This window comes from Anthonomus grandis, chromosome 19 (assembly GCF_022605725.1).
Source record: "Anthonomus grandis grandis chromosome 19, icAntGran1.3, whole genome shotgun sequence".
Taxonomy (NCBI): domain Eukaryota; kingdom Metazoa; phylum Arthropoda; class Insecta; order Coleoptera; family Curculionidae; genus Anthonomus; species Anthonomus grandis.
In genome coordinates, this window is record NC_065564.1 from 5,383,074 (window position 1) to 5,395,399 (window position 12,326).

Consider the following 12,326-nt stretch of genomic DNA (forward strand, 5'->3'; position numbering starts at 1 on the left):
ATTATTATTCTCTTCTCTCATTATATTTTGTTGGGTGTTGAAAGTTGGTTTTAATGTTTTCCAATTTTTTCGGAAACAATCGGGGAGAATAGGCGTTTTTATTTATTTATATCTAAAATAAGGGTAAAATAATTTTTTGTCAAAATTGCTACATAGAGGACTTATACAGGGTTATTCACGACTGTAGTTATGGCTAAACTACAGGGTAAAAAAAAATTTGGATTATTATAGGCGAAGGATCTTTTAAATGTATTTTCATGACATACAGGGTGTTTCGAAGTGCAGAAACATATCAAAGTGTTTTTTTTTTTTAATGGAACACTCTGTATATTATTTGATTTTTGGATTCTACATCGTAAATAAAGGTAGGTTTTATTAAGGCTTATCCAGCCTAAACATTAAAGTTTTTGAAATATTTTGTGTCTTGTGAAAATACTGAGACAATTTCAATAGGAAATTCCTTATTATTAATGTTTGGGACGAAGAAAATCCTTATGCAATTTTTCCAAGAAAACATCTGTTTATTTAAATTTGATATAATTATATATTAATAAATATTTAATACAAAAACAGTGCTATTAGATTGGATGTTATTGATGAAAAACGGTGATTTTTCAAAAGAATTTCTTACTGGCCAAATGTTTGGGGTGGGTGGGGGGGCTAAGGGTTGTGCTGATGAAAAACACTGTTTTTGCAGCAAATATATATTCATTATTTAATTTAATAACACTGTTTATTTAAATTGGATATAATTTTAGTTCTTTCGTTATCAAGTTATTAGTAACGAAACACTTGCCCAAAATTTGCGATGCTTGGCAATACTTTGCAAATCTGTTGTGTATTTTCAGGATTATCGGAAAATTTATATGAACTGTATTACAATGAGCGCTTAGATTCGTCCGGTAACAGACAGAAGGAAAGTTGGTTAATCATTAACGAATGTAGGCAGTCTTCTCGTCGGCGGTTGGTTGAATCGGACTTGGGGCCCGATGATTTCAATGACTATTTTTCTAATATTGCTGAGAAGTTACTGAAAGCAGTTCCCAGTGAAGGCGATCCATTGCAGTATCTTAATCGGAATGCTATCAGCCAATCATTCTTTTTCCACCCTGTAGATGCCACCGAAACTCTTGAAACAATTCAGTGCTTGAAGAACCATAGATCTTCGGGTTCCGATGGTATCTCTTCACGTCTGCTGTCACTTCTGCCTGCGAGCCCTTTAGATGCTTTGGTTTGGGCAATCAATCAGTCATTTCTTCAGGGCGAGTTCCCATCCTATTTAAAGGATATCAATTTTGTCTACCCTCTCCAAGGTTGTTGAGCGGCTTGCAAAAAAGAGAATCGTCTCTTTTTTTGACCAAATACAATGTGCTGTCCCCTAATTAGTATGGATTTCAGTCATCTAAGGGCACGCAGGATCCATTTTCAGATTTTTGGAGAGTGTGTATCTATCTATGAACTCCAAGGAGGCTGCAGCATGGAATACTGCTCTCAAAGCTTGATTTTTACGGATTTAGGGAAGTGGCTTTGGGGTGGTTGAAGTCATACCTGTCTGGCCGCACCCAGAGGGTGGTTGTATCTGGATTTTCGTCAGGGATAGCACATCTTAAATGTGGTGTACCTCAAGGGTCAGTGTTAGGTCCTATTTTATTTTTATTATACGTTAATGACTTGAGCTCTCTATCACTGCGTGGACTAGTGGTTCAGTTTGCCGATGATACTACAATTCTGTGGCATAACAAAGATCAAAAAGTAGTGAGATCTCTCATAGTAGAGGACCTTCAAAAAATTAAAGAGTGGTGCATCGGCAATCAGCTTGTATTCAATGTTGATAAGACTTTTGTTCTGGGCTTTAAGTGTAATGTAGAGGGTTTTTTGTTTGATGAGCAGAGCCCACTACATGGTAGGGATTATTGTCGATTTCTCGGCCTCTTCATTGATGAGAGTTTAAGGTTTGACAGCCACGTTTTGGGCCTCGCTGCTACTTTCTGGTTGTTTTGCAGTCAGGGTTGCCAGGCATGAGTTGGGGGGGTTGTTTCCTTTCCTTTCCACATCGCTGCACACATCTAGTATATAAGCTTATAGAATAGTAGTTTGCTGTCAGTTTACACTTGATAACGGTTGGAGATACTTACCAACCGAAACATCGTGTTACATTATATAAATAAGACAATACAAGTTCGACGACAAGATGTTTTCACTGTACCATTGTCTCCCACCTTCAAAAACGCAATTGCGTTATTGTAGATTACATCAACATAATCAAACAATGATAATATTAAAGAGTTGCACAAAAAATACTTGGTTTCACATACTCAAATTCTTTGGTTCCTTAGCCACAAGTACTATTGTACTGTCTATTTTAACCACAAGGTCTTGAGAAACATGTTCTATGTAATTTTTACTGAATCCTAGAAATAAGAGACATGATTTTACCCTGTATGTAATCTACGGAAAAGTACCGGGCCCAAAACGAGACCACATGGTGCTAAAAGCAACCCTAGGCTGGGACGTGATAAGAATACTAATGAGCCTTCGAACTATGGTGGGAATCTAGCCACATCTGTTATCCAACTGTTTGGACAAACTTTAGATCTGGTAGAATGTATTTTAAAAAGGAAAAGCCCGGTAGTCTGGAATATATATTTGTTGTGAGCACTCGTGTCTTATTTATAAAATTTTGGTCGTTTACATGTATAACTTTAAAAAAAATGGTGGTTTCTCCCTAAACCTTAATATCCTTGGGGGCATTCAGGTGTTAGCCGAGAGAGAAAAAAGACTGGGCAGTGACAGCGTGACAAGCTCAACTGACGAACTGAACGAGGAAAAATCCAAAGAAGACCCCGCGCACCACCTCCTGGAGGAAATCAGGCAGGCGGTCAGCGAGGCGAATGCCAAAGGTACATACTTACTATACACCACCCCTCCCTAAATAAAAATTGTTTTCGAAAAATTAAGAAAAGTTAACCGTGACGTTCTAGTGAAAAAAGTGGTACCGGTGACCCTGTCGCCGCCCGGAACCACCCCCTGGCACCACCAGCAGGGGAGCAACACCTCCCCCGAGCCGCCGTCCCCTTCCAGTTTAAGTTCGGGGTCGGTTTCACCCTCGAGACACGACACCTCCTGGGCCACCACCGATCTCAGTATGTCGTCGTGCAGTATCGCTAGCGATAAACGCGGTTCGACGTCGCATTTTTGGCATTCCACCCCCGTTAACGACTGGAATAAGGATCAGGTAGGGAAAATTGTTTATTTGCTTATTTTCCGTGTAAAAAATTATCGGTTTTTGGGCGTGGTTAGGTTCCCTGGGGCTAATAGGAAAGCATTTTGGACCCCCTTAGGAATTTATCTTAAAAACGGTCTTTATAGTTCACTGTGAGGAAAACGGGTTTCACGAAACTTGAGGGGCCTAAAGTGAGCTATCCTTCGGAAAATACTTTGGCTTTCTATATACAACCGTTGCCCAGAAAATCCAGGAAAACTGCTTTTTTTTTATTTCCTCAATACCTTTTTCTTCCAAATCCCCTAGTAAAGGAGTGATAAAGGATTTTTGAAACATGCCCTAATTCCGAGTCAAATTTTATTTTTTTTTTTATTTTATTTTTACAAATTGTCGAGAAGTAAAGCATGAAAATAGCAACAAAAAACCCTTATAAGACATTTTTGTTAGTTAAATAGAAACGCCTTAAATAATTTTTCAAAGTATGACTCATCAGTAAGATGCCAAGAGGTTACCCTTGGAAAATGTTCTTAAAAATGGTTTTTATTTTTTTTTGGAAAATCTGTAGGTTTGCGAGAAAAACGTTTTTAACAAAAGTTATGGGGCCTAAAAAGAGCTGCCTGCTGGAAAATATTTTGCGTTTTTATATGTAGCCGTATTACCTAAAATCCAGGAAAACCTTTTTTCTTATTTTTCCCGTTTTCTCGAAAACTACGAGGAAAATTATCGTTTTTATTTTTGTATTTGCTTCTATGCATGAATGCCTAAAATAGAGCTGAAATACATTTTTCTTCCAAATCGCTTAGTAAAGGAATTATTAAGGAATTTTAAAAAACTGGACTTAGCCAGACTGGTTTTCAGCCCAAAAAGTTTCAGAAATTTTTTTTTTTTGGAAAATAAAAAAAAATTACCTGGACGTGAAACATTTCAATTGTAACAAAAAACGTTTATATTTCCCAATTCAACAATAATTCTAACCCTTATTATGAGGAAAAGTCTTTTTTTTTCTCTATAGGTCTATGGTTCTAAGCTTTTGAATGATTATTTCTTGGTCGCTGATTTCTTGCTATACATGAAAATTGGGAGAAATGGAAGCTCTGTACCTCCAGTTTAAAATGGTATAACCCCCCTAATTTATCATTAACCCTAGCCCTTATTATGAACAGAAATACCTTTGAGTCTATATAATTCTTTAATTACATTGCTTGAACCCTCATCACTTTCTGCCTGGTTCATTGCTGGTCATGAAAATTGGCAAAAATGGAGCCCTTTACCTCTAGTTTAAAATAGTGTAACGTGCCTAATTTAGCATCATCCCTAGCCCTTATTATAAACAAAAATACCTTTGGACTAATATAAATCTTTATTTACATCATTTGAACCCTTATAACTTTCTTCCTGGTTCATTGCTAGTCATAAAAACTGGCAGAAATAAAGTTATTTGCCTTTAGTTTAAAATAGTAGAAAGCCCTTATTTTAATATTAACCCTAGCCCTTATTATGAACAAAAATACCTTTGAGCTTATATAATTCTTTATTTACATAATTTGAACCCTTATAATTTTCTGCCTGGTTTATTGCTAGTCATGAAACTTTGCAAAAATGGAGCCCTTTACCTCCAGTTTAAACTGATATAACATCCCTAATTTAGCATTAACCCTAGCCCTTATTATAAACAAAAATACCTTTGAGCTTATATAAATCTTTATTTACATCATTTGATCCCTTATAACTTTCTTCCTGGTTAATTGCAAGTCAAGAAAATTGGCACAAATGCAGCCCTTCATCTCTAGTTTAAAACGGTATAACGCCCTTAATTTAGCATTAACCCTAGCCCTTATTATGAACAAAAATTTCTTTGAGGTTATATCATTCTTCACTACCAACTTTCAAATCCTTGTAACTTTCTTCCTGTCTCATTCATGGTCATGAAAATAGGCAAAAATGGAGCCCTTTACCTCTAGTTTAAAATGATGTAATGCCCTTAATTTAGCATTAACCCTAGCCCTTATTATAAACAAAAATGCCTTTGAGCTTATATAAATCTTTATTTACATCATTTGAACCCTTATAACATTCTTCCTGGTTAATTGCTAGTCATGAAAATAGGCAGAAATGGAGTTCTTTACCTTCAGTTTAAAATGCTGTAACGCCCTTAATTTATCATTAACCGTAGCCCTTATTATAAACAAAAATACCTTTGATCTTATAAAAATCTTTATTTACATCATTTGAACCTTTATAACTTTCTTCCTGGTTCATTGCTAGTCATAAAAATTGGCAAAAATGGAGCCCTTTACCTCTAGTTTAAAATGGTGTAACGCACTTAATTTGGCATTAACCCTAGCCCTTATTATAAACAAAAATACCTTTGAGGTTAGATAATTCTTCGGTAGTAACTTTCAAATCCTTGTAACATTCTTCCTGGTTAATTGCAAGTTATGAAAATTGGCAGAAATGGAGCCCTTTACCTCTAGTTTAAACTGATATAACATGCCTAATTTAGCATTAACCCTAGCCCTTATTATAAACAAAAATACCCTTGAGCTTATATAAATCTTTATTTACATCATTTCATCCCTTATAACTTTCTTCCCGGCTCATTGCTGGTCATGAAAATTGGTTTAAAAAGGCTCTTACCTTTAGTTTAAAATGGTGTAACGCCCTTAATTTAACATTAACCCTAGCCCTTATTATGAACAAAAATATCTTTAAGGTTATATCATTCTTAGGTAGCAACTTTCAAATCTTTGTAACATTCTGTCTGGTTCACTGCTAGTCATGAAAACTAGCAGAAATGGAGCCCTTTATCTCTAGTTTAAAATGGTGTAACGCCCTTAATTTAGCATCATCCCTAGCTCTTATTATAAACAAAAATATCTTTGAGGTTAGATAATTCTTCAGTGCCAGCTTTCAAATCCTTGTAACATTCTTCCTGGTTGATTGCTAATCATGAAAATTGGCAGAAATGGAGTTCTTTACCTCTAGTTCAAAACTGTATAAAGCCCTTAATTTAGCATTAACCCTGGCCCTTATTATAAACAAAAACATCTTTGAGGTTGTGTAAGTCTTCGGTACCAACATTCAAATCCTTGTAACTTTCTGACTGGTTCATTGCTAGTCATAAAAACTGGCAGAAATAGAGCCCTTCATCTCTAGTTTTAAATAGTATAAAGCGTTTAATTTAACATTAACCCTAGTCCTTATTATAAACAAAAATACTTTTGAGCTTATATAAATCTTTATTTAGATCATTTGAACCCTTACAACATTCTGCCTAGTTCATTACTAGTTATGAAACTTTGCAAAAATGGAGTCCTTTACCTCTAGTTTAAAATGGCGTAACGCCCTTAATTTAGCATCATCCCTAGCCCTTATTATAAACAAAAATATGTTTGAGGTTATATCATTTTTCGGTACCAACTTTCAAATCCTTGTAACTTTCTTCCTGGTTAATTGCTAGTTATGAAAATTGGCAGAAATGGAGCACTTTACCTCTAGTTCAAAATAATATAACGCCCTTAATTTAGCAATAACTCTAGCCCTTAGTATAAACAAAAATACCTTTAAGCCTATATAATTCTTTATTTACAACATTTAAAACTATATAACTTTCTACCTGGTTAAATGCAAGTCATGAAAATTGAAAGAAATGCAGCCCTTTACCTCTAGTTTTAAATAGTATAAAGCCCTTAATTTAACATTAACCCTAGCCCTTATTATGGACAAAAATACCTTTGAACTTATATAAATCTTTATTTACATCATTTGATCCTTTATAACTTTCTTTCTGGTTCATTGCTGGTCATGAAAATTGGAAAAAATGGAGCCCTTTACCTCCAGTTTAAAATGCTGTAACGCACTTAATTTATCATTAACCGTAGCCCTTATTATAAACAAAAATACCTTTGATCTTATAAAAATCTTTATTTACATCATTTGAACCCTTATAACCTTCTTTCTGGTTAATTGCTAATCATAAAAATTGGCAGAAATAGAGTTCTTTACCTCTAGTTTAAACTGGTGTAACTCCCTCAATTTAGCATTAACCCTAGCCCTTTTTATGAACAAAAATATCTTTGAGGTTATATCATTCTTCGGCATCAACTTTCAAGTCCTTGTAATTTTCTTCCTGGTTAAATGAAAGTCATGAAAATTGGCAGAAATGCCGCCCTTTAGCTCGAGTTTTAAACAGTATTAAGCCCTTAATTTAACATTAACCCTAGCTCTTATTATAAACAAAAATACCTTTGAGCTTATATTAATCTTTATTTAGATAATTTGAACCCTTACAACATTCTGCCTAGTTCATTACTAGTCATGAAACTTTGCAAAAATGGAGCCCTTTATTTCTAATTTAAAATGGTGTAACGCCCTTAATTTAGTATCATCCCTAGCCCCTATTATAAACAAAAATATGTTTGAGGTTATATCATTTTTCGGTACCAGCTTTCAAATCCTTGTAACTTTCTTCCTGATTCATTGCTAGTTATGAAAATTGGCAGAAATGGGGCCCTTTATCTCTAGTTTAAAATAGTATAAAGCCCTTAATTTTACATTAACCCTGGCCCTTATTATAAACAAAAATATCTTTGATGTTAGATAATTCTTCGGTGCCAGCTTTCAAATCCTTGTAACATTCTTCCTGGTTGATTGCTAGTCATGAAAACTGACAGAAATGGAACCCCTCATCTCTAGTTTGAGATGATATCACGCTCTTAATTTACCATTAACCCTAGCCCTTATTATAAACAAAAATACCTTTGAGCTTATATAATTCTTAATTTACATCATTTGAACCCTTATAACTTTCTTCCTGGTTAATTGCTAGTCATGAAAACTAACAGAAATAAAGTTCTTTACCTCTAGTTTAAACAAGTATAAAGCCCTTAATTTAACATTAACCCTAGCCCTTATTATAAACAAAAATATCTTTGAGGTTATGCCATCCTTCGGTACCAACATTCAAATCCTTGTAACTTTCTTCCTGGTCAATTGCTAGTCATGAAAATTGACAGAAATGGAGTTCTTTACCTCTAGTTTAAACTGGTGTAACGCCCTTAATTTAACATTAACCCTAGCCCTTATTATTAACAAAAATATCTTTGAGCTTATATAAATCTTTATTTACATCATTTGAACCCTTATAACTTTCTTCCTGCTTAATTGCTAATCATAAAAATTGACAGAAATGGAGTTCTTTACCTCTAGTTTAAACTGGTGTAACGCTCTTAATTTAACATTAACCCTAGCCCTTATTATAAACAAAAATACCTTTGAGCTTATATAAATCTTTATTTACATCATTTGAACCCTTATAACTTTCTTCCTGCTTAATTGCTAATCATGAAAATTGACAGAAATGGAGTTCTTTACCTCTAGTTTAAACTGGTGTAACGCCCTTAATTTAACATTAACCCTAGCCCTTATTATAAACAAAAATACCTTTGAGCTTATATAATTCTTAATTTACATCATTTGAACCCTTATAACTTTCTTCCTGGTCAATTGCTAGTCATGAAAACTAACAGAAATAAAGTTCTTTACCTCTAGTTTAAACAAGTATAAAGCCCTTAATTTAACATTAACCCTAGCCCTTATTATAAACAAAAATATCTTTGAGGTTATGCCATCCTTCGGTACCAACATTCAAATCCTTGTAACTTTCTTCCTGGTCAATTGCTAGTCATGAAAATTGACAGAAATGGAGTTCTTTACCTCTAGTTTAAACTGGTGTAACGCCCTTAATTTAACATTAACCCTAGCCCTTATTATAAACAAAAATAGCTTTGAGCTTATATAAATCTTTATTTACATCATTTGAACCCTTATAACTTTCTTCCTGCTTAATTGCTAATCATGAAAATTGACAGAAATGGAGTTCTTTACCTCTAGTTTAAACTAGTGTAACGCCCTTAATTTAACATTAACCCTAGCCCTTATTATATACAAAAATACCTTTGAGCTTATATAATTCTTAATTTACATCATTTGAACCCTTATAACTTTCTTCCTGCTTAATTGCTAATCATGAAAATTGACAGAAATGGAGTTCTTTACCTCTAGTTTAAACTAGTGTAACGCCCTTAATTTAATATTAAGCCTAGCCTTTATTATGAACAAAAGTATCTTTGAGGTTATATCATTCTTCGGTACCAAATTTCAAATCCTTGTAACAATCTTTCTAGTTAATTGCTTATCATGAAAATTGGCAGAAATGGAGCCCTTTACCTCTTGTTTAAAATGATGTAACATCCTTAATTTAGCATTAACCCTAGCCCTTATTATAAACAAAAATTCATTTGAGCTTATATAAATCTTTATTTACATCATTTGAACCCTTATAACTTTCTGCCTGGTTCATTGCAAGTCATGAAAATTTGCAAAAATGGAGCTCTTTACCTCTAGTTTAAACTGGTGTAACGCCCTTAATTTAACATTAACCCTAGCCCTTATTATAAACAAAAATAGCTTTGAGCTTATATAAATCTTTATTTACATCATTTGAACCCTTATAACTTTCTTCCTGCTTAATTGCTAATCATGAAAATTGACAGAAATGGAGTTCTTTACCTCTAGTTTAAACTGGTGTAACGCCCTTAATTTAACATTAACCCTAGCCCTTATTATAAACAAAAATATCTTTGAGGTTATGCCATCGTTCGGTACCAACATTCAAATCCTTGTAACATTTTTCCTGATTCATTACTAGTCATGAAAATTGGCAGAAATGGAGTCCTTTACCTCTAGTTTAAAATAGTGTAAAGCTCCTAATTAAGCATTAGCCCTAGCCCTTATTATGAACAAAAATATCTGTGAGGTTAGATAATTCTTCGGTACCAACTTTCACATCCTTGTAACATTCTTCCTGGTTCATTGCTAGTCATGAAAACTGGCAAAAATGGAGCCCTTTATCTCTAGTTTAAAACAGTATAAAGCCCTTAATTTAACATTAACCCTAGCCCTTATTATAAACAAAAATACCTTTGAGCTTATATAATTCTTAATTTACATCATTTGAACCCTTATAACTTTCTTCCTGGTCAATTGCTAGTCATGAAAACTAACAGAAATAAAGTTCTTTACCTCTAGTTTAAACAAGTATAAAGCCCTTAATTTAACATTAACCCTAGCCCTTATTATAAACAAAAATATCTTTGAGGTTATGCCATCCTTCGGTACCAACATTCAAATCCTTGTAACTTTCTTCCTGGTCAATTGCTAGTCATGAAAATTGACAGAAATGGAGTTCTTTACCTCTAGTTTAAGCTGGTGTAACGCCCTTAATTTAACATTAACCCTAGCCCTTATTATATACAAAAATACCTTTGAGCTTATATAATTCTTAATTTACATCATTTGAACCCTTATAACTTTCTTCCTGCTTAATTGCTAATCATGAAAATTGACAGAAATGGAGTTCTTTACCTCTAGTTTAAACTAGTGTAACGCCCTTAATTTAATATTAAGCCTAGCCTTTATTATGAACAAAAGTATCTTTGAGGTTATATCATTCTTCGGTACCAAATTTCAAATCCTTGTAACAATCTTTCTAGTTAATTGCTTATCATGAAAATTGGCAGAAATGGAGCCCTTTACCTCTTGTTTAAAATGATGTAACATCCTTAATTTAGCATTAACCCTAGCCCTTATTATAAACAAAAATTCATTTGAGCTTATATAAATCTTTATTTACATCATTTGAACCCTTATAACTTTCTGCCTGGTTCATTGCAAGTCATGAAAATTTGCAAAAATGGAGCTCTTTACCTCTAGTTTAAACTGGTGTAACGCCCTTAATTTAACATTAACCCTAGCCCTTATTATAAACAAAAATAGCTTTGAGCTTATATAAATCTTTATTTACATCATTTGAACCCTTATAACTTTCTTCCTGCTTAATTGCTAATCATGAAAATTGACAGAAATGGAGTTCTTTACCTCTAGTTTAAACTGGTGTAACGCCCTTAATTTAACATTAACCCTAGCCCTTATTATAAACAAAAATATCTTTGAGGTTATGCCATCGTTCGGTACCAACATTCAAATCCTTGTAACATTTTTCCTGATTCATTACTAGTCATGAAAATTGGCAGAAATGGAGTCCTTTACCTCTAGTTTAAAATAGTGTAAAGCTCCTAATTAAGCATTAGCCCTAGCCCTTATTATGAACAAAAATATCTGTGAGGTTAGATAATTCTTCGGTACCAACTTTCACATCCTTGTAACATTCTTCCTGGTTCATTGCTAGTCATGAAAACTGGCAAAAATGGAGCCCTTTATCTCTAGTTTAAAACAGTATAAAGCCCTTAATTTAATATTAAGCCTAGCCTTTATTATGAACAAAAGTATCTTTGAGGTTATATCATTCTTCGGTACCAAATTTCAAATCCTTGTAACAATCTTTCTGGTTAATTGCTTATCATGAAAATTGGCAGAAATGGAGCCCTTTACCTCTTGTTTAAAATGATGTAACATCCTTAATTTAGCATTAACCCTAGCCCTTATTATAAACAAAAATTCATTTGAGCTTATATAAATCTTTATTTACATCATTTGAACCCTTATAACTTTCTGCCTGGTTCATTGCAAGTCATGAAAATTTGCAAAAATGGAGCTCTTTCCCTCTAGTTTAAAATGGTATAATGCTCCTAATTTAACATTAACCCTAGCCCTTATTATAAACAAAAATACCTTTGAGCTTATATAATTCTTAATTTACATCATTTGAACCCTTATAACTTTCTTCCTGGTCAATTGCTAGTCATGAAAACTAACAGAAATAAAGTTCTTTACCTCTAGTTTAAACAAGTATAAAGCCCTTAATTTAACATTAACCCTAGCCCTTATTATAAACAAAAATATCTTTGAGGTTAGATAATTCTTCGGTACCAACATTCAAATCCTTGTATCATTCGTCCTGGTTCATTGCTAGTCATCAAAATTGGCAGAAATGGAGTTCTTTACCTCTAGTTTAAGCTGGTGTAACGCCCTTAATTTAACATTAACCCTAGCCCTTATAATAAACAAAAATACCTTTGAGCTTATATCAATCTATATTTACATCATTTGATCCCTTATAACTTTCTTCCTGGTTCATTGCTAG

The 12,326-nt window shown here is 33.5% G+C and overlaps 1 protein-coding gene across 5 annotated transcripts in view; it reads left to right on the forward strand.

Annotated features, from left to right (window-relative positions):
- LOC126747206 (neurabin-1) overlaps positions 1–12,326 on the forward strand; it is a 67,407-nt gene that overhangs the window by 31,243 nt on the left and 23,838 nt on the right. For 4 of the 5 annotated variants that reach the window (XM_050455709.1, XM_050455714.1, XM_050455712.1 and 1 more), the window contains 2 exons: positions 2,756–2,900; positions 2,964–3,235. In XM_050455709.1, the coding sequence (XP_050311666.1) occupies positions 2,756–2,900; positions 2,964–3,235 (417 nt within the window). The remainder of the gene's footprint in view (positions 1–2,755; positions 2,901–2,963; positions 3,236–12,326) is intronic. The other variant, XR_007664121.1, reaches the window with a different exon arrangement.